Raw genomic sequence first — 23,355 nt, 5'->3', positions numbered from 1 at the left:
GGAATAAAAGTATAGTCCATACAAAAAGCTACTTTAAAAGAATGTTAAATGTCCAAGTGAAGCGCTGAAAATGTCAAAGGTTGTCTATACCATGACCTTTATAATGGAAACACATAAACAGGTAGGAACATCGCTGGCACAAAGGACACCCCCTGCCAAATGCCATATATGAAATCACACACAAAACACCTGTGTTAAAAGAACTTTATGTTTACAAAGTCAAGCACTCAAAATGTAGGTAACACAAAAATTAAAGTTCCTGTGCAAACTTAATTTGGCCCCTTTGTAGTATGATACAGTCTTTAATTATTGATCACTACTAGCCCAGCACTAGAAGGGGATGGGACGCTTTACCAGTGAGTTTCACAGACAGTTGCTGATTGTAGAAGAATGTGGAGACTCTGGGATCTTGGGTTTCATTGCAGGCTCTGGAGGCAATTGTTCTTTTGTGGACAAAGACTCTTCTGCCCATTCCCCACAAACATGACCCATTCTGCCCTTCCCCCTCTAACCCAAGCGACTCCTGTAGACCCCAACACTGGCTGCTTATCCCAGTCCCATTCTCCTCACCTAGTCAGTCCCAGCCTCCACTCTTCAGGCTTCTGATCCCAATCCCAGGCTCCTTGCCTAGTAGGTCCTAATCTCACCCATCCAGACTCCTGCTCCGAGTCTCCCCCACACCCAGTCCTAGTTTTCTGCCCTGCTCCCAGACACAGTCTTCCCTTTGTCCAACCATTCCCAGGTCCTTGTCCTGACTCCTTGATCTGTCTGTCTCTCCCTGCAGCCCCTACTCACCCCCCACACATTCACATTCCCCATCCCTGATGGTTCCCAGTTCCAGTCTTCATTCCTGTGCTTCTCATCCACTCTGTGTTCTTACCCTCCATGTCCCAGTCTCCTTGTCCCAGTCTCTTTGTGCAGCCAGTCCCAGTTCTTATCCGGCATTCCAACCCATTGTCAGATCTGTCTCTCCTCCCCCCCACAACCTCCTTCTCTCTGCCCCATTGGTTCCTAGTCACAGTCTCCTTTCATCCAGTCTCAGTTCCCCCCACACCCCGCACTCTCTTTCTTCCCCCCACCAGGCTTCTTGTCCCAATCTACTCCCCCAGGCCTCCCCTACAATGTCTTAGGTTGGGCTCTTGTGGCTTCTGCATTTGAATCTGAATTTGGCGTCTTCCTCCTCCACACTGGGAGGGCACCAGCAGGGGTGCACTGAGAGCACAGGAAAGGCAGATGCCCAGCTCTCAGCTCCAACGTTCAGTCCCACCCTGCCTGGAGCAGCCAGGAGCAGCCATAACCTCATAGGCCTGTGCTGGAGCATGCTCAGCAGCTCTCTGGGGATGACACGCATGCACAGTCTAGGCAAAATTAGGAGCTGTGAGAGGCTCAGGTATGCTCAGTGCATCCAGCATTTAGCAAGTCTCTACTGAGCAAGTGCAAACTGATTTTTCAAAGGCTTCTCACCTGCTCAAATTTGGGCAGATTTTCACATGGATGGTAAAAGGCACACCCTGAAACAAAGGACACTTCCTGCCAAATGTCAGATCCCTGGTCCAAATAATGGGGCCTTGAGTTTCCAAAGAAAAAGATTGCTAGAATTCTTTTAATGTTGAAAAACTGTATTTTTCTCTAGTCTCGTTCTTGGAAATGGCTGCACCATTTTGTCTAATACCTGCTATGGAAAATTTCAGCCCAAACAGTTAAAGTTTGGGAAAGTTATAAGTAACCAAAAACAAGGTCTTAGACTGGGAAGTGTCGGGTAACCTTAATAATAGGTGGTGTTATCAGCCTTGCTTATAATATTGTATAGGTTGTCATTGCAAAAAGACATATTTGGAGGTGGGGATGAGTTAAATTAGTGAATCAATCATCTAGTGACCTGCACTCTTAGGGATAAAAGCTATAAAAAGCTGTGTCTTCACATCCCAGGCTAATGAATGGCATTGTAAGCTGGGGTTTTCACCTGTTTCAGTGGACAGCAAATTGTAGTGTCTAGTTCTCTCCACTGTCTCTGTGGATGCATGCTGTTGGATCTGAGTTCAGAAAAGTAATCGCTGTGTTAGGGTTAGCAATGATGTAAGAGCAAGTATAATGCTGGTGAGAAACAAAAGTAGAGAAGAGAGTGGGCACAGTCAGTTGCAGGTGCTGAAAGACAGTTATGGGACAAGGTTAGCAAATGAGGCAATAAACTATGTAGCATGCAGGAAGGGTTGGATGTAAAAAGGACTGCATGACAGATAGGGAAGGAGAGGCGACTCATAGTGTAGGAGAGGTTCATGTTTGTGTATATATTATAGATGGATAAACAGAAAATATATATTCATAATGAGAGTCATTCAAAAAATTATACTTACGTTATTTCGAATTTCAATTTGATATTCAAAGCATTCACCCGTATTTCCTTCCAGATGGCTTAGGTGGGGCTGTTTCCATTGCACTGTACACTGTAGTTGCTCTTCAGAACAGTTTACAGTGATATCTGATGGAGGAGTGAGTTTTTCTAGAATAAAAGAATCAGTATTACATTTGATAAAGAATCAGCTTTTGATAAAGAATCAGTTCACATTTGGAATTCCATCTTTGCAACCATAAGGGCTAGAAACAGCTTTTAAAAAAAGAAAGATCACAGCTCTGAAACAAATGCAGGCCCTTCTCCCAGTGAAGAATGGTTCACGCTACTTGTAGTAAAAATGGAAATTAAACAGAAAGAAACTTTTTCCTTACCAATTTTATATAAGTTGATGTACTCATCATAAAACTGAATCTCCAATTCATTGCTGGACCCATTCACCAGGAAGTAAACTTTCTCTTTAATGTCTTTCACATCTTGAAAACTGCATGCGATATGTCTTCCAAGTGCATCTCTTATGTAATGTGGACATTCTTGTTCATCTTCCCTGCATATACCAAAACGTTTCAGTTAAACACGAGAAATGTCATCTGCCAAATCTTAATTCATTTGAGCCAATGAAAACTCTTTACTTTGGGTATTTCAAGAAAAGAAAATATTTGGTGTCTTCTGGAGCATTCCTGCCGGCCTTCCAAGTGCAATTCATGAAGGAAATGTTGTAAATCACACAAGAGAAATTTTCAACAGATGTTCCATTCATGCCTGGAAACCAAGAAAAGTTACATGTGTATTTATATATTAGCAACTGGATCTGTGAAGAAGAAGAAAAAGAAAAGGTGAACTAATGGTACAAGCAGGTACAACTCTGCACACACCAGGTCAGACCCAGAGAGAATTTGAGCATCTGCAACTTCTATTGATGATTTTAGGTACCTAAGTATTTAGGTGCCTAATTTTAGGCACTGAAGTTTGAAAACTTTTGCATTACATTTAAACATGATGATTAAACCTAGTTGTCATACCCATTAAAAATATGACTAGCGAGCTCAGTTTGTATTAGTCAGCCAGAATGAGGCTCATGTTAGCCAAAAATTGCTTCAGTGGAGACGCCTAATGTGGTCACTGTTTTATTGTGCTATGCGCCATTTTAATCCCCACTTTCTCTGAGAGATTGACATAAGAAAAACAATTATATCACACACAGATGTTTCTGTCCTGCAAGTTACTGTGCAAAAGTGGACCCTTCCTCTGCCACAATGTCACCTGCACAACTGAGGCCACAGTTAGTTACAAAATGGCATCATTGTAGCAGAGTTGCAAAAGCATTTGTAATAAAAAATGAAATCAATGATCACTTCTAGAATGAAATGTATTCTGAGAATTTTTTCTCAAAATATTGTAGATAGACAGAACCTTTCACAAACACTAATGCATTACCTTGAGGAATGAATCTGACTTCTGCTGAATATGAAGTGTGGTTGTACATTGCTTGAACTTGAAATAATGCCCCCTTATGTATAGGCTGAGCGAGCTCTGTGTTAAACATGCAGGTTTTATTGTACACCTGAAAAATAACATGCATTTGTATTAATCCTTTGTTTTTCCTTCCCAGTTTTAACTTGTTCTTACTATGGGAAAAGCCCAAGCATAAGTCAATTGAAACCTGTAAGACTTCTCACAGTGTGTAAAGTTAAGCACAGGTGTAAGTCTTTTCAGCGGTAGGGTCTTTGTTTGCACAGTTCCAGCTGCATGAATTGCTTCCCATATTTCTGTAGGGAAGTCTAGGGGATCTACAAAGAGAGGTGCCCTGGAGTGCAAGCAGTAACCTCTCCTCTACTGCCCTCCCACCAGACTCCATGGAGTTCCTTCAACAAAGAGTATAGAAGCTTTTGCAGGGATCAAATGATGGTAGCAGCAAGCTCCCCTCTCTTCTGGAAAGGCAAGGGTAGATCTGCATCCAGAGGATTCCCCCATGCATTATCAAAAGTCTGCCAAAAGTTTGTTGTTGTCCAAAGAATTACAGAGGGACTAATTAAAGATGGTGTGCATATGATTTTTACCCCATTATAAAATGTTTGCTGTCTGTCGATTTGTGCAACAATATACAATACATCCAATTATTGAAACAATTTATAGTCTGGAACTTAGCTTCACAGCCAGAAAGATTAGCAATGTTGGCCTTAATTCACTGCTATATTACTGCAGTTTTACATCCAACGGAGTTACATCAGAATAAACTGGAGTGGCACAGATGGGACTCAGGGCCACTATTTTTAAATGAAAAATTCTCGAACCCCAAGGAAGCAGTGGTACAATCCCCTTTGAGATCATAGTCTTGAAAAATGAGAATCAGTGAATGAGGAACTTGAAATATTGAAAATGCATCCTGGTATATTGGGAAGGCAGCTCCCATTTGAATGTAGAATGGAAGGAGGCCTGACTGACAGAGTTGTAAAGGTAAGGTTTTATTTGTTCTTTTTAAAAATGCAAATAGAAGTCTCTTGTGTTTATCATGCATTCAAAGGAAGAGCTATATTCCCTGTGGCCTACTCCCCATCATGATATTTGACCTCGCCGTGGGCCGAATCAGTCCTCCAGTAACTAGCTATCATAGGTAGTTATACGGCCCCCATCACTGCAGCATCTGATTACCTCATAAGCTAGTGAGTGTTCCATTTTGTAGATGGGAACTGAGGCACAGAAAGACTAAGTTACTTGACCAAGGTCACACAGAGAGTCTGTGGCAGAGCAGACACAAAGTTAGTGCCCTAGCCCCTGGACCATCCTTCCACTCTGAAAGCTCTCCCTGAAAGCACATTCAGAGTTATAGAGTGTATGAAACTGTGATGGATATTTCTAAAGCTACTATTTAAATCTGATATATTCTTATACAGCCACCTTCCCTTAAGTCCCAAATCTCCTCTGTGGGGCCCTGCAGGAGTCCAGCACCGCAGCAGGGGCAGGAGAGATCAGGGCTTGAGTAGGAACTGTGCTTCATTAGATTCTTTCCCCTCTTGGCCAAACACAAGAAAGCCAAATGAAATTTGGTAATTTGTGTGGATTACAGCCTGCAGGGGCTGTGCAGGAAAGGGTTGTGTGACAGTGTGGAAGGGCCTTCTGCTTGGACACCCCTTCCCTCCAGTGGATTCTCAGGAATCTGTGTGTATCTGAGGATCTGGCCAAATCACCAGTTACTTCTATGTGAGGGCAAACCCCTCTGCCTAAGAGAAAGGAGGAAATTTTGCAAATGCATGTTTCCAGACTTTCTACTCCCCTACATGGCTTGTTCCTGCAGAGGGAAGCTTCACACACTAAGGTATCCAGGCAGTTCTAAACAAAACCTTTTTCTCTTTGTTCCAGGCAAACATTTCAGTACATTCTCTGATTCTCAAAAAAAGACTAACGCCAACAGTGCTCCTGGCCCGTCAGAGAAACAGCAAAATGTGAAACAAATAAAGTCCCCCTCTTGCAGCCACTGTCTCCAAACAGTCCTTTATAAAAAGGTATGCTGTCATCAGGAGGACTTTTCTGCTTTTGCTGTATCTACCAGATACAGTGGATCACAAGAATGCGTGCTAGGAATTTCTGTATTGGATCAGACCAGTTATCCATCTAGTCCCGTATCCTGTCTCTGAGAGTGGCCAGCAGCCGATGCTACAAAGAAAGGTGCCTGCTAAATTAATGAGCTCTATATTATTAGAAGTCTTCTCCCCCTGTAGGTATGTACAGACTGATCAAGTCACCTCTTAACCTTCTCTTTGATAAGCTAAACAGAGTGAGCTCACTAATGGCTCAGCTCCCCACACTGCCTCTGTTAGGTCAGTGGAAGTGCTTCTCGTGCTGTGCTGTACACAGAGCACCCTATGCCTATTCAATATGCTCTTGCTTATATTTCCAATAATCGCAGTAGCGCTCTCAGAGTATGTCTACACATCAGCTGGGAAGTTTGTCTGCCCATGCTGGAAATGAAATACTCATGCTATCTCTGCTCAAACTGGTCTGATCCAATACAGAAATTCCTAGCACGCATTCTTGTGATCCACTGTATCTGGTAGATACAGCAAAAGCAGAAAAGTCCTCCTGATGACAGCATACCTTTTTATAAAGGACTGTTTGAAGACAGTGGCTGCAAGAGGGGGACTTTATTTGTTTCACATTTTGCTGTTTCTCTGACAGGCCAGGAGCACTGTTGGCGTTAGTCTTTTTTTGAGAATCAGAGAATGTACTGAAATGTTTGCCTGGAACAAAGAGAAAAAGGTTTTGTTTAGAACTGCCTGGATACCTTAAGAATAGCAGTGGGGCAGTGGTGGTATGGACAACGGGTTGGGCTAGCTGCCTGTGTATACACCTGGTGACTGGGCAGGATTGTACTTGGATGGCTAGCCCAACCTGTCACCTATGCTGCCAAGGCCAGACTGCTATTCTTAGGCATTAGCCTGAGCAGAGCCAGGGTGTGACTACGTACCTGCACGGGGAATTACACCTCTCCGTTGCTGTGTAGACATACCTGTGGCACAGAGTTGCACGGGGAGCTCAGTTGAGCTGGTTTTTACCATGAACCCTATGTCCTTTGCGGGGTCACTGTTTTCCAGGATAGAGTCCTTCATTCTGTAAGTGTGACCTACATTCTGTGTTCCTAAGCGTAGAACCTTGCATTATGTTGTATTAAAATGCATGTTCAAATGGTCCCACTTCCCCCAGTCGTCTACAGCTCTCTGTATAACTTATTATTTACTATTCCACCAGTTTTTACCAGCATTCAATGTACATTTTTTTCAGATCATTGATAAAGATATTGAATGACATTGGGCTAAGGGGTGTTTCTAGTTGGTTCCTTCAGTTGATATACCTCACTGGGAACTGAACCTGCCCTAATATATGTAATAAAAGTCTCTAAGAACTCTGGAAACATATTGTCATTTTCTAGGCTTTTATGATTCTACAAGTGATACATATATATGTTTTGTCTATAGATCAAATACATAAAAGGAAAAGAAAAAAGTACAGTTAATTATTTCCTTTAATAAGTAAATAGAAAACTTACAGTTTTCTTCACCATACGCAGGCCTACATGCATAGAACAGCTGTATTCAGTAACGGTGACACTGCTGTCCCAGGTCAGCTTTAGTTTTCTGGGATTCAGCGTCAAGTTGGCAATGGGTGAAGATGATGATTTTGCTGAAAGTTTTATGAATTAATATCAGAGAGGATGCAATAAGATTTTTCAAAGTTTTCAGGTGCAGAGGCTAGTATTTAGCAGGCCTGCTATGACAATACATAGCATAACTAGATGGGCAAATATCCCTAGAGTGAGATGAATTAAACCCAGTCCTTTAGATTATCTCAATTAAAGTATTATACTTACACTCTGTATCCAGAATGACACCATGCAACGTAGGAAATAACATTATGCACCAAAACATGGAAATAAATCCTAGAGTGGCGGACATCTTTTTTTTCTTGGAAATAGACAGGAATGAAACCTACAAGAGAAGGAACAGAATATCAGTCATAGAATATCAGGGTTGGAAGGGACTTAGAAGATCATTTAGTCCAACCCCCAGCTCAAAGCAGGGCCAATCCCCAATTTTTGGCCCAGATCCCTAAATGGCCCCCTCAGGGATTGAACTCGTATCCCTGGGTTTAGCAGGCCAATGCTCAAGCCACTGAGCTATCCCTCCTCCTCATGAGTCTTTCTGGTTAAGAATGATGTAAAGAAATAATTTTGCTTCTTTGCAATGCCCTTTTCCTCCTTAATTGCTCCCTTTAATCCCTGGTAATTGGGTGGACACACCAATTCATTCACAGACACCCTGCTTTTGACACATTTAAATTATTTCTTATTTTTTTAATGTCTTTACCTATCTCCTATTTAAAATCTGGGTTGGCCCACTTAAAACCATCTTACTTTTTACCTGTCATAGTTTATAGTGCTTTCAACTGACTTCATTTGGATGGATTTCTATTTTCTGAAAGAAATTTGTGTGGAGAAATAAAATCTTGTGTCTTACCATATTTTTTTTCTTATCTACCTGCTTCCTTTCGTCTTTAGGACCATTCAGAGTCGCCTTTGTCTTTTGTTAAATAAATAACCTCCATACTAGATCTAAGGATTTTCACTTTTTCACTTTTGACTTTATGGACTTTTTGACTAGCTTCCTCTTTTTTTTTATTAAGAAATCCCCTTTCTACCATGCTTAATTTTTGGTATGGCTCCTCACCCATGGATGGTGAAATTAATTATATTGCTATGCATTGCTATTTGTCATTGACTTCATTGATTTATCCCTTCCATTATAAATCCCCCTTTTCAGTTCCTTAATACTTTCTCTTACAAAATACTCTAGAGCTGAAATTTTCTATGCTTGGACCATATGCAAATGAAAACAATACGTTTGTCCCAATGGTCCCAATCAGGAACTTTACATACAGAAGTCTCTAGAATTCTTGGACAACTGTTCAAACATTGGCTATTTTTGTAAATCTTTGTGAAATCTAAGGAACAAACTATCTGAAGAAATTTAGTTCAGCAGTTTCTCAGTTCTAATCATACCAAGTATTCACACCTGGAAAATCCATGTATTGCTGGATTAAATTTTCTTGGACTGCTTCCATGCGGGATGAATGGAGATCTCTCCTCAGGAGCTGCAAGGGACTCAGCTCCCCACCAATCTCAGAAGATTTGCTGAGACAGAGGCCATCCCCATGGAGCTCTCTTGCCTCCACCATTCTGCCCTCTCCTATCTCCATCTTTCTGATGGCTTTTGGCAGCTCTGCTCCTGGTGGCTTCCCCACTGCCCTCAGATCCTCCCTAATCATTCTTGATATTTGCAGATTTGCAAGAAGTGATTGCTTTAGTACAAATCAGAATTCACTACTTAAAAATCACTAGATAATTCCCAACAAAAATTATCTGGAGGTACTCAGTATCTGATAGAAATGATTTAGGTTTATATTACTAATCCTCAGTAAAACAATTTTCTTGTCATTTATTAGTGATTAAATGATTCTAGGCAATCAGTAATAGATTCCAGGTAATAAGTTTGCTGGGAGTTAGTAATTCGAAACAGAGTAATTTTTAACAAATATTAAACAATTCTGAGCAATTCTAAGTAACTATTGGTAAATAACAAGTAGCTATTTTGCCTGATATCCAGTAATTAATACATTTTGAGGTTTGGAGGTTTATTTTTTTAATGTGGTTGCTGGGTCCAAGCTGGATTTGGATTTCAGATTTAAGTTCTGGTCCAAAGTTAGTTAAAAAAAAAAAAAAAGAGCGAGAGCGAGAGAGACAAAAATTTCACCATGTTCTCCAGACTGTTTAATTTTGAAGGAGTTATTTTTGCACTTTAATAGGAGGGTAGAAGTAGATCATACCTCCACTTAATTTACAGCCTTCTTTCATCTGCTCATTATTCTGCTACATTTCCCTTGTTTGACCCCTCTTCTACTCTTGCTATGGCTTTGATCCTGCAAAGATTCACACATCTGCTTAACTTCACCTGCATGAGTAGTCCCAATGAAATTAAGTTCATGAATAAGACTTTAGTGCCTTACATTCAGTGGGCCAGATCGAGAGGTAATGTATAAGAGAGTGTAAATAACATGTTGGCAAGTGGGTGCAAGTCTAAGTTGGTGTAACAACACTGAGCAGACCCACGTTACACCTGCTTAGACTCCCTGAGAGTCAGTTAGACTCACATCTAAATTTAGTTCAGAGTGGCTAATTATGAAATACTAAACAAGAGATCCATTATTTCACTCTTCTCATAGGAAACTGAATTTCCTCCAAGACCGTGATATTCAGACTGAGGCTCGCGAGCCACTACTGGCTCTTTAATGTGTCTCCTGCGTCTCTCTGCAGCATATGATATTAAAACACAATGTGATTTAATTATTAACCAATCTAAGTTACTAACCAATCAGGATGCTTTTACTATGTTAAGTATCAGAAGGGTAGCTCTGTTAGTCTGGATCTGTAAAAGCAGCAAAGAGTCCTGTGGCACCTTATAGACTAACAGACGTATTGGCGCATAAGCTTTCGTGGGTGAATACCTAGTTCGTCGGATGCAACATGCTCCAATATGTCTGTTAGTCTATAAGGTGCCACAGGACTCTTTGCCGCTTTTACTATGTTATTAACCAACTGTATTTGATAAAATAATAATACTTGGTCAGTCATTTTATTGGGATTTTATATATATTTATATTTCCCCTGTCATACTGTTTAAATATGAATATATTGTACTACAGTAAATGAAACAATGAATTCATACTACTGTGGCTCTTTTGGGAAATGCTGATCGCTAATTTGGCTCCTGAACCACTGACGTCTGAGTATTACTGTTCTAGGAGGAGAAATCTTTTCTTTCTTTCAGTACCTGTTTTGCTGTTAAAGGAGATTTTCTCCTTAGAAAAACCATTACAGTACAAAGAAACAACACTAATTACTGGAATTTCTGATCATGATGAGAAAAGTTCTTCTCTTACATAAGATTTTAATTGCTCTCACGGGGGTTAATCATCACAAACTCAAGGAAACGGAAATATGATGTTTTTATTCTGTGAATTGTTTTTCTTAAGGCCTTTCTACAGCCCAATTTACAGCCATTTCAGGAGAAATGTTATGAAAGTGAGAATACTCTGGAATATGTTTATGAGCAACATGCCTCTCCCCATTGGACTTGGAATTGTTACCTACTGGGACAGAGGGGTTAAAATATGTCTCCTGTAACTGAGCAGGAGGTCTGAGGTGTTTGGGTCACCTAGCTGTCTGGGGTAGTATGAATGCACCATCAAGAGCTGGTTGGAATCAACACATACCAATGGAGGATCCGGAAAAGACAATAGGAACCCCAGTGTCTGAACGTTACCACTAACCCACAGGAGGTTCTGGCAAGCTGAACATGTGAACAAGCATGTCTGTGTCCAGAGATCAAAGATGAGAGGTGATAGGAGATTGTGTTAGAACAGGGTTCACAGAGAACACAGGAGCCATTCAGGACTCAGAGTCAAAGGGACAGAGAGAGAGAGAGAGAGAGAGAGAGAGAGAGAAGATGGATTCTAGGGCAGACTAGTTTGGTGGAACCCTGGATTTGGCCAGTATGAACTCTGTCTTACCCGTTGCCTCTCTGTGCTAGCCTAAGGACTTCCCAACACTGTTTTCCAGTTGACTATTAAAACCCATTCCATTTTGAAAAGGCTGCCTGGTGTTGCTGCAAATACTTAATGAAGGATATTGGTCCCTGAAGAGGGTAAAATGTCTCTCAACATAGGTCTACCTTAGTCAGACTCTCTGTTCAGAGCTCACAGTGAGAAACAGGAGGGGTGGAGCCTGAAGGCCCAGTCTCAGAGGTGTTGAGGCTGTGTGGCCTATCCTGGAGGAAAAGTGGGACTTCTTGGAGGTATGGAGCACTGAAGAGGTACTCCCAGGAGACTACTTCAAGTCTGAGGCATAGCACGGACCCTGTAGATCCATGACAACTGGTTACAACTCATTACAATTTTGTAGTGCAGACAGAACCATAGCCATATCCTCAAGCTATATTAGACCCTTAAACATTTTCACAGGGCACCCCACATTTCAGGGAGAATAGTTTCGTACCCACTGTTCTTCAAAGCCACGTTAAACCCAGGTTGGGACAGCCAAGATATACTGTTATTGCAGTGCAGACAGACCGTTGCCGAGACCTTCTCTTTTAAACACTGCAGAATCATTCTCATGACGTCATTGTGTGGCAACAATACGGGCACAGTTGCTGGGATGAGAGTTTGCTGACGCTTCAGTACAAATCACACATAGTGCTAGAGCTGAACAGAAAGCTGCGAAAATTCGACACAAAAGATGTTTTCTATCTGTCTCCAATGATGTGCTCAGGAATCTTAGATACTGTTGGTCCCTCTTCTCAGCTCTTCCTAACCATCCCTCTCTTGCTCATCTGCATCCCACTCGATCCCTCTTTCCTTCCCTCCCTAATTTCTTGTTTCCCTTTACTCTGTCTTCATTCCCCATTGTTTCCCCTTGTCATTCCTATCCTACCTTCAAAATCTCACTCTCCCCCTGCTTAGCTCATCCACCATGATGCTAGCCATGATTTTGCAAGCGCAGTGCATGTTTTTATGATGCTGCTGTTGGAAACATTCACAGGCACCACTGCAGAATGGACTTTGCCCCACCACTCAACAAGGAACAGTGCTGTAAACTCTCCTCCCAGAATCAGGACATATTGGGAAATTCTCTGGGGTAATCCTGGGGCCTTTAAAAGTTCACTCTTCTTTTTTTAAATAATGCATTATGGGGTGAATACAGGGCCACAAAGAGTCCCTGTTTCACCTTAGCAACCTTACAAGTATCATGACCCCTTTTACAGTCTGCTCAAGGTGAGGAGCAAGGCCTTGCATCACTTTGAGTCAGCTGTTGGTACAGTACTAGTGTAAATAGGGCTCCTTTATAGCTAACTGGCCATTATTGGTGTAGCACTGGCATCTCCAGAATCTGCCTGAAATAGAGTGCCCCCCCTCCCCCCCCAAGTTAATCCAGCCATATTGTCAGCAGAGGGATGACAAGCTGGAACCCCCTCAGGGTAAACTAGAGCGAGCTGCTGGAGGGCATTTTCAGTGAGACCTCTTGGCTCTGGCACTTGCTTCCCTTGTTCTGCTGATAGGCTGAGTAAAGCTGAGGAAATTTTTCAGTTTACTGGCAATTTCAAAAAATAAAATAAAATCATCGTGGGTCAAGCCAAAACTGATTTTTTTGAAATGTTTGGTGAATCAAAAAGTAAATAATAATTTCAGGTCACATGAAATATTTCACTTGACCCAAAGCTGAACATTTCATTTCGACCAAATCTGCATTTTTCATCAAATAAAAGTTTTGACTGAAAAATTTCACCTAGCTCTAGTCCTGAGTCTGTAAACTGTTAGGACATGCTGCAAAGGCCATCTATCTATTGGGGCTTTCAGGGAGGGTATAAGGTTTGAATGAGATGGGGGTTGTGAGTGGTATGTACCTTTGTATATAATTTCATTTTGTGGTGTGTGGACTATGGGTTGCTGCTTGTGTGATTATTCTTTGGTGGACTGTTGCTTTAAATAAACCTCCAGGTCACCTAGAGCTGGGGAGAGGCCTTTGAAAAATTTAAATGAAAATAAATAAAATGCACGAATAAATGGAAGAGCCATGGACTTGCACTGCATTCCTAATGTACATACTGCCCTCTTTGAAACCATGCATTTATATGTTACCTTCTATTATTAACTATGGCCTGGTCTACATTAGGAAATTAGGTCAGCAGAACAACGTTGCTCAGCAGTGTGAAAAATCCATACCCAGCAGCGATGCCGTCAAACTGACCTAGTCCCCGGTGTAGACCTTGCTACTGCCTCTCAGGGAGGTGAATTACATATGCCCGTGGGAGAGCCCTTTCTGTTGGCGTAGGTAGATTCTTCACTGAAGTGCTACAATGGCCCAGCTGCAGTGGTGAGCTGTGCCGCTGCAGCATTTTTAGTGTCGACAAGCCCTATGACTATTATTATTTATATGTTTTCAGTAGCACTCACAACGTGGTAAGCAAAAGGAGAACTTATACTCTTAAGCAGACAAAACATGAGGACCAAACAGCAAGATGGAGGGTAGGGAAAGGATGTACGCCACACAAGCAGTGTGGTGAGGTGGTAATTGGCCATGTTCTGATTGGGAAGTCTTGTTAAAACAAGGTTTGGGTTTTTTTAAACTAGTATAAAATATATCGACTTTTCCCAAGTAAATCCCAACCTTGCTACAATCAGCTGGTTAGTTTCTTGTCGGCATTACAATAGAAGTGGGTCTTTGGGAGGGACTTCAGCATGAAAAGGATCAGTTAAGAAAAGAAAAGGAGGACTTGTGGCACCTTAGAGACTAACCAATTTATTTGAGCATAAGCTTTCGTGAGCTACAGCTCACTTCATCTGATGCATTCAGTGGAAAACCACTGAATGCATCCGCTCACTTTATCGGATGCATTCAGTGGAAAACCACTGAATGCATGCGATGAAGTGAGCTGTAGCTCACGAAAGCTTATGCTCAAATAAATTGGTTAGTCTCTAAGGTGCCACAAGTCCTCCTTTTCTTTTTGTGAATACAGACTAACATGGCTGCTACTCTGAAACCAGTTAAGGAAAGGTGTTCCATGCACAGGGAAAGGCATAGAGGAAAGTGTGGAGATGCTTGTGGGAAAAGTGTCCAAACAGGGCATCGAGACGAGCATTATTCGGAGAATGAAAGGGACGGGGTGGTTACAGTGATATGGAAATAATAATCCAAATCTATCTCATCTTCCCCTCAAGACCCAGGCTAAGATGGGAAAGGATCTTGGAAATGTTAGTTCTTACAAGGTAACATCCTGCTGGAATGGATGTGTCCATTTTCCCCAGATTGATTCCGGTTCTCCATTGGTGAGATTATACAATAGTGATTAACTGATTCCAATAGCCCTATATGCAACTTTCAAGTAATGAGGGCTATCATTACTGTGGCCACTATCACTGGGTAAGTAGGATCAGCTTGGCTTTATATGGGAGCAAATATCAACAAATTCATTTTTATTAGGTCTTTAATGAGAGAGTACCATCTGTGGAGAGAGAAAGGGATGGAAGACCCTACTTTTAGATTCTAATTCCTAGTTCTGCCACTGACTAGCTGTGCAACCTTGGGCAAGTCACTCATGCTTGTTTTACGCATATAAAAGAATATAAACACATAGAACTGGAAGGGACCTCCTGCATCATCAAGTCCAGTCTACTGCTATCACAGGCAACCCTGGCCTATAATCCCATTAATAAACTCCATTTTGAAACCATTGAGGTTTCTTGTCCCCACTACTCCTATTGGGAGGCTGTTCCAGAACCTCTCTTTCTGATGAAAGTGGCAAAGAGTCCTGTGGCACCTTACAGACTAACAGACGCAACATAAGCTTTCGTGGGTGAATACCCACTTCTTCAGATGCATGTACTGGAAATTTCCAGAGGCAGGTATAAATATGCAAGCAAGAATCAGGCTAGGGATAATGAGGTTAGTTCAATCAGGGAGGATGAGGCCCTCTTCTAGCAACTGAGGTGTGAACACTAACGGAGGAGAAACTGTTTTTGTAGTTGGCTAGTCAGTCACAGTCTTTGTTTAATCCTGAGCTGATGGTGTCAAATTTGCAAATGAACTGAAGCTCAGCAGTTGCTCTTTGAAGTCTGGTCCTGAAGTTTTTTTGCTGCAGGATGGCTACCTACCTATCTCTTCTGATGGTTATAATTAGATGCTGTCAAACGATTAAAAAAATTAATCATGATTAATTGCACAATTAATCGCCTGCTCCAGCCCCATGCTGCTCTTGGAAGTGGCCAGCACGGCCCCGGGGGCAGGGGTCTCCCTCCGTGCACAGCTCCCGCCTCCAAGCACCGCCTCCACAGCTCCCATTAGCTGGGAATGGGGAGCTGTAGCCAATGGGATCTGCGGGGGTGGTGCTTGCAGAGAGGGGCAGCACACGGAGCCATGTGCCTCCTGTGCCCCCCCAGGGGCTGCAGGGGCACATTGGCTCCTTCCGGGAGTGGCATGGGGCCAAGGTAGGCAGGGAGCCTGCCTTAGCAGCAACCACACAACACCACCAACTGGGAGTCGCCGGAGGTAAGTGCTACCCAGTGGGAGGCTGCACCCCAACTCCCAGCCCTGAGCCCCCTCCCGGAGCCAGCACCGTGTACCCCTTCCTGCACCCCAACACTCTGCCCCAGCCCGGAGCCCCCTCTGACACCCAAACTCTCTCCCAGAGCCTGCACCCCACTATGAACCCCTTGGCCCCAGCCCAGAGCCCACACCCCCTCCCAAACTCCAAACCACTACCTGAGCCTAATGAAAGTGAGTGGGGGGGGGAAGCAAGTGACTAAGGGGGGGGAATGGAGTGAGTGGGGTGGGGTTTTGGGGAAGGGGCAGGACCTCGGGGAAGGGACGGGGTAGATCCTGGATTGCCCTTAAATTCAAAAGTGATCTTGGGCATAAAATGATTGGAGACCACTGGTTTAGCATATCTGGCACATAAATACCTTGCAATGCTGGCTACAAAAGTGCCATGCAAATGCCTGTTCTCACTTTCTGGTGACATTGTAAACAAGAAGTAGGCAGCATTATCTCCTGCAGATGTAAACAAACTTGTTTGTCTTAGCGATTGGCTGAACAAGAAGTAGGACTGAGTGGACCTGTAGGTGCTGAAGTTTTACATTGTTTTGTTTTTGAGTGCCGTTAAGTAACAAAAACAAATCTACATTTGTAAATTGCACTTTCATGACAAAGAGATTGCACTACAGTACTTGTATGAGGTGAATTGAAAAATACTATTTCTTTTGTTTATCATTTTTACAGTGCAAATATTTATAATAAAATATACACTTTGATTTCAATTACAACATGGAAACAATATATATAAAAATGTAGAAAAACCTCCAAAATATTCAATACATTTCAATTGATATTCTGTTGTCTAGCAGTGCTATTAAAACTACAATTAATCGTGATTAAAATATTAATCACAATTAATTTTTTTGAGTTTATCGCATGAGTTAACTGTGATTAATCGACAGCCCTACTTATAATGCTTCTAATTTCCAACTTGAATTTACTGATGGCTAGTATTTACAAAAGCAATCATATCCCCTCTCAGCCTTTGCTTTGATAGACTAACCAAAGCAAGCAGAATCTTTCCTTCTAAGACAGGCTTGCCATTCCCCTGATCTGCAGCTGTTCCAGCTGAATTACTCTTTCTTGAACATGGGTAACCAGAATTGTACACAGAATTCCAAATGAGGGCTGAGCAGTCCCTTGTCCAATGGCGTTCATATGTCTCTATCTCAAATAGAAATGCCATTTATAAAACAGGGATAATAATACTTACTTTACAGAGGTGTTGTGAGGATAAATGGATGCTTATAAATTGCTTTGAGATCCTAAGAGCACCATATATGTGTAACATTTACTATTAAAGGATTGAAATAAAATTAAAAGCCAGGATACATATCAGTCATTAAAATATACATTTAATTCATGGTTACAGAGTAGCAGCCGTGTTCGTCTGTATTTGCAAAAAGAAAAGGAGGACTTGTGGCACCTTAGAGACTAACAAATTTATTTGAGCATAAGCTTTCGTGAGCTACAGCTCACTTCACCGGCTGAATGCATCTGATGAAGTGAGCTGTAAATTTGTTAGTCTCTAAGGTGCCACAAGTACTCCTTTTCTTTTTAGTTAATTCATGCTATTCCTAGAACTGATTCACTCTATGGAGCGATCTGCAACTTACCAAACACAAACTCATGTACAGGAGACAACATACAAATGCTTCCAGTTAGATTATTTTTTAAAAGAAGAAAGAGACAGCAACATTTCTCCTGGATACACAAAATAGATGTCAGACAAAATAAAGCAACCCAACAGATGAGGGAAAATATTGCTAATGTTTTTCCTGGACCTGGCAGGCAATGCTGGGAATCTGATCACTCCCTTTACTCACATTTAGATATGTATCCTTAACTTCAGATCATAAATCATAAATAATAATGTGCCATCACAATTTTGGCTAAGACCATCCTCAAATCTGCACTTGGAGGTAGATGAACTCAGTCTAATATAGCTTTTTTTCTATTGCAAATGTTTGTGTTTTGTCATAGGAGCCTTGAGAAATAAAAATAAAAAACCCCAGACAAACAGACAAAAAACAAAGACAAAAACTAGCTTACCTCTTCCTTGCAAAAGGCTGGTATCTCAATTAACTTAGGGTCTTGGGTCTGAGACTCAGAGATGATTGAAATGGCTTGAGACTGAAGCTGTCGTACTGCTGCGACAATGCTTTATCATTGCATAGTATCCGATTCATGGGAAGTGTTGCAAGACTGATGTTGAGACAGTTCTTTGGTTCATTTCCTTCGCAGTTTCCGGAACTTCTTTAATCTCCTTGTTTGCAGAATATAAATAATTTCACACAAAATGGACATCTAGTTAATTAATAAGACACCCTCTTCCCATTTCATCTGGTCCATTTGTGCCTTTGGGTCTACCATTGGATGTAAATGTACATATAGAAAATTTATCTCCTACAAATAAGCCCTCTTCCACAAACAATACTTTGCCTGTAAGTTCTTCTCACCAAAAGAGCTTTCTGTTCCAATAAGTATCTTATTAGACAGGAACAATGCAAACACAGCAGTATAATTGTGTGTAATGGGATCAAGGCACCTTCGTGCATCTGTTTAACAAACATCCTTCTCTACACTGAACTGTGAAACAAACATTAATATTTATTACTATTACCATATCAAATCAAAAATACTGCTTGGATAACAAGTAAACAATAGTACAGATGGCTGAACTTTAAATATGCACCCCTGGGACTGCTTCCCCTCTCACATGGATTTCACACATGTGAAATTGCATTACCTTCATTTGAGTCACTCCTGAATAGAATTACGCTTCAGCGTTCACGTGAGGAGAACCTGGCCCAAGAACTTGAAATACTAACTTGCACGTATATCTAGAAGTAAAAATGAGCATTGGTTTATTAGGAGTTGCGTCACAGTTCGGGATGTGTGTTGTATCTGTTCATGATCATAAAAACTCAGTTTAATAAGAGAAAAAAATTGATTTGAAACATACGATCTGTTTTCTCCATTCAGTGCCCATTCATTTCAGGGGATTTAGAACAGTAAATAACATTTCATACTTCTGTCCTACAAATCTTACTACAGGCAAAATTAATGAGTCAAGGACAGCCTATGTATTATTAATTATTACTATTATTTTATTATTATAGCACATATAGGCCTCAGTCAGGAGTCAAGGCCCTAGGTGCCTTACACACATATAATAACAATAATACTATCACTGCCCCAGAGAGCTTACAATCTATACCATATCTCTGCATTTTTCTGCTTTTGTCCCTTTTAAGTCTCCTCAACCTTAATTTTGTTTGTATATGGTTTTTTAGTCTTTAATTTCCTGGGAGCTATGACTGTAATAAAAAACCACATATATTTACAGGTAACTCACATATCTACATTGCATATTCTGTCTAATGGCAGGAGAAAATACAAACAGACCAATCTCCTCAAACCTGCCGTGCTTTTGGCTGCTTGGATCTCCTACAGTTTGATTCTCAACAGCAACTTTTCCCTCTGTACAAATTCAAGCAGATGTTTCCTCTTCTTCAGGGTCTCAATTCCTCACTTCCAGCCACAACAACAGTGGCGAGGGGCCTGCCGGATATTATTCACTGAGCAACCTTCATCATGGTAGCTGCAGAAGTAAGATTCTTTCTTCCCCTCTTTCCTTCTCCTTCTCACATCATCTCATCCTGTGACCTTTACAGACTGTGTGAACCAGATTCTGATCTCACTTATATTGGAGTAAATCTGGAGTAACTCCAGAATGGATTTACTCTGGCTTTCCATCAGCATAACTGAAATCAGACTCTGCTCCCATATATATGTAGAATAACCCCCCCCACACACACACACCTTAAAAGAAGATTATTTTGGTTGCAAAATCAAGCACTTGACCCCCTGCCCCCTTCGTATGTCAGTGCTGTGCCCTGAATAAGACAGGGGTTCTGTGGAAAAAAGTAGCATATGATCATGTAATTAAAGACCGTATTATAACGCATACACCAGGGAGAAGAAACAGGTTGCACAGGCAACCATAAATCTTGCATTTCCTAACTTTCAAGTAGTTGACTGTCCAACCTAAATAACCTTTTTAATGTATTTTAATGTAACTTCCTAGGTATTTTTTCTTCTAATAGGAAATGAGAATATCAAATTATATTATGTACCGACCATCCCCTCATAAATTATCATGAGGGCTGAACTCTAATTTTTCAGTACCACAGTACAAGCACAGTATGACTGCTCAGAACTCCGGTATGAAACTGCAGAAAAACCTGAGAGTCTCTGGATTAAGTTTAGAAGTGTGAGCAACAAGGGTGATGTCGTGGTGGGAGTCTGCTATAGACCACTGGACCAGAGGGATGAGGTGGACGAGGCTTTCTTCCAGCTACTAACAGAAGTTACAAGATCACAGGCCCTGGATCTCATGGGAGACTTCAATCACCCTGATATCTGCTGGGAGAGCAATACAGCAGTGCACAGACAATCCAGGAAGTTTTTGGAAAGTGTAGGGGACAATTTCCTGGTGCAAGTGCTGGAGGAACCAACTAGGGGCAGAGCTCTTCTTGACCAGCTGCTCACAAACCAAGAAGAATTACCAGGGGAAGCAAAAGTGGATGGGAACCTGGGAGGCAGTGACCATGAGATGGTCGAGTTCAGGATCCTGACACAAGGAAGAAAGGAGAGCAGCAGAATATGGACCCTGGACTTCAGAAAAGCAGACTTTGACTCCCTCAGGAAACCGATGGGCAGGATCCCCTGGGAGAATAACATAAGGGGGAAAGGAGTCCAGGAGAGCTGGCTGTATTTTAAAGAATCCTTATTGAGGTTGCAGGAACAAACCATCCCGATATGTAGAAAGAATAATAAATATGGCAGGCGACCAGCTTGGCTTAACAGTGAAATCCTTGCTGATCTTAAACACAAAAAAGAAGCTTACGAGAAGTGGAAGATTGGACAAAGGACCGGGAGGAGTTTAAAAATATTGCTCAGACAAGCAGGAGTAAAATCAGGAAGGCCAAATCACACCTGGAGTTGCAGCTTGCAAGAGATGTTAAGAGTAACAAGAAGGGTTTCTTCAGGTATGTTAGCAACAAGAAGAAAGCCAAGGAAAGTGTGGGCCCCTTACTGAATGAGGGAGGCAACCTAGTGACAGAGGATGTGGAAAAAGCTAAGGTACTCAATGCTTTTTTTGCCTCTGTCTTCACGAAGAAGGTCAGCTCCCAGACTACTGCACTGGGCAGCACAGCATGGGGAGGAGGTGACCAGCCCTCTGTGGAGAAAGAAGTGGTTCAGGACTATTTAGAAAAGCTGGACGAGCACAAGTCCATGGGGCCGGATGCACTGCAGGTGCTAAAGGAGTTGGCGAATGTGATTGCAGAGCCACTGGCCATTATCTTTGAAAACTCATGGCGATCGGGGAAGGTCCTGGATGACTGGAAAAAGGCTAATGTAGTGCCCATCTTTAAAAAAGGGAAGAAGGAGGATCTGGGGAACTACAGGCCAGTGAGCCTCACCTCAATCCCTGGAAAAATCATGGAGCAGGTCCTCAAGGAATCAATTCTGAAGCACTTAGAGGAAAGGACAGTGATCAGGAACAGCCAGCATGGATTCACCAAGGGCAAGTCATGCCTGACTAATCTAACTGCCTTCCATGATGAGATAACTGGCTCTGTGGATGAGGGGAAAGCAGTGGATGTGTTACTCCTTGATTTTAGCAAAGCTTTTGATACGGTCTCCCACAGTATTCTTGCCAGCAAGTTAAAGACGTATGGGCTCGATGAATGGACGATAAGGTGGATAGAAAACTGGCGAGATAGTCAGGCTGAACGGGTAGTGATCAATGGCTCCATGTCTAGTTGGCAGCTGGTACCAAGCAGAGTGCCCCAAGAGTCGGTCCTGGGAATGGTTTTGTTCAATATCTTCATTAATGATCTGGAGGATGGCATGGACTGCACCCTTAGCAAGTTTGCAGATGACAGTAAACGGGGAGGAGTGGTAGATACGCTGGAGGGTAGAGATAGGATACAGAGGGACCTAGACAAATTAGAGGATTGGGCCAAAAGAAATCTGATGACGTTCAACAAGGACAAGTTCAGAGTCCTGCATTTAGGACGGAAGAATCCCATGCACTGCTACAGACTAGGGACCGAATGGCTAGGCAGCAGTTCTGCAGAAAAGGACCTAGGGGTTACAGTGGATAAGAAGCTGGATATGAGTCAACAGTGTGCCCTTGTTGCCAAGAAGGCTAATGGCATTTTGGGCTGTATAAGTAGGATCATTGCCAGAAGGTCGAGGGACGTGATCGTTCCCCTCTATTCGACATTGGTGAGGCCTCATCTGGATTTCTGTGTCCAGTTTTGGGCCCCACACTACAAGACATATGTGGAAAAATTGGAAAGCGTCCAGCGGAGGACAACAAAAATGATTAGGGGACTGGAACACATGACTTATGAGGAGAGGCTGAGGGAACTGGGATTGCTTAGTCTGCAGAAGAAAGGAATGAGGGCGATTTGATACCTGCTTTCAACTACCTGAAAGGGGGTACCAAAGAGGGTGGATTTAGACTGTTCTCAGTGGTAGCAGATGACAGAATGAGGAGTAATGGTCTCAAGTTGCAGTGGGGGAGGTTTAGGTTGGATGTTAGGAAAAACTTTTTCACTAGGAGGGTGGAGAAGCACTGGAATGGGTTACCTAGGGAGGTGGTGGAATCTCCTTCGTTAGAGTTTTTCAAGGTCAGGCTTGACAAAGCCCTGGCTGGGATGATTTCATTGGGGATTGGTCCTGCTTTGAGCAGGGGGTGGGACTAGATGACCTCCTGAGGTCCCTTCCAACCCTGAGATTCTATGATTCTAAGCTATTGCCACTAAAGCTACAGCCTAACAAGAGGAGGTACAAGTATATCCTGGGGGCTTATCTACACACATATCTGCACCTAAATAACTACATCAGGTTTAGTTCCCAGCTTTTTATTATTTTGGTGCAAGTCTGTGTGAAAGTTTGGAATAAAAGTGTCTTATTTTGATTTTGCTTGTCAGTCTAGAGCACTTGTATTCTGACTTTCACTGAAATAACAAATGGTGTGAATTAAAAGTGACAGTTATTTCAGTGCAAGTTTGTGTGTAGACCAGCTACCACATGACGCTGCAGCAGAAAGCCACAAGAGATCTTGGTTTCAAATACAAAGTAATGAGACTATCTTCCAGAATCTCAGAGTTGAGATATGGAGGAAAGTTACCAACAGTCACTATTATTACTATTTCCATTGCTGTTGTGCCACCAGGCTTCCCGCACAACAACTCTACCCCAGGAGCACACTGCCTCAACTTTGCCTGTT

General features: G+C 42.1%; 1 protein-coding gene across 6 annotated transcripts in view; it reads right to left on the bottom strand.

Moving 5' to 3' along the window:
- LOC144263984 (granulocyte-macrophage colony-stimulating factor receptor subunit alpha-like) overlaps nt 1-18,312 on the bottom strand; it is a 32,558-nt gene extending 14,246 nt beyond the window's left edge. Inside the window, exons 1-7 of one of the 6 annotated variants that reach the window (XM_077815180.1) lie at nt 18,099-18,312; nt 11,955-12,172; nt 7,716-7,833; nt 3,788-3,914; nt 2,983-3,112; nt 2,725-2,897; nt 2,355-2,500 (exon numbers count right to left, since the gene is read on the bottom strand). In XM_077815180.1, coding sequence (XP_077671306.1) covers nt 2,355-2,500; nt 2,725-2,897; nt 2,983-3,112; nt 3,788-3,914; nt 7,716-7,739 — 600 coding nt within the window. In that variant the 5' untranslated portion in view covers nt 7,740-7,833; nt 11,955-12,172; nt 18,099-18,312. Of the gene's footprint in view, nt 1-2,354; nt 2,501-2,724; nt 2,898-2,982; nt 3,113-3,787; nt 3,915-7,394; nt 7,529-7,715; nt 7,834-9,727; nt 9,818-11,954; nt 12,173-16,414; nt 16,485-18,098 lie in introns of those variants that run through there. The other 5 variants (XM_077815157.1, XM_077815167.1, XM_077815172.1 and 2 more) reach the window with 5 other exon arrangements.
- Between the last annotated feature and the right edge of the window lie 5,043 nt (nt 18,313-23,355).

This window comes from Eretmochelys imbricata, chromosome 1, assembly GCF_965152235.1.
Source record: "Eretmochelys imbricata isolate rEreImb1 chromosome 1, rEreImb1.hap1, whole genome shotgun sequence".
Classification (NCBI taxonomy): domain Eukaryota; kingdom Metazoa; phylum Chordata; order Testudines; family Cheloniidae; genus Eretmochelys; species Eretmochelys imbricata.
This window is presented reverse-complemented; position numbering and strand designations above follow the sequence as displayed.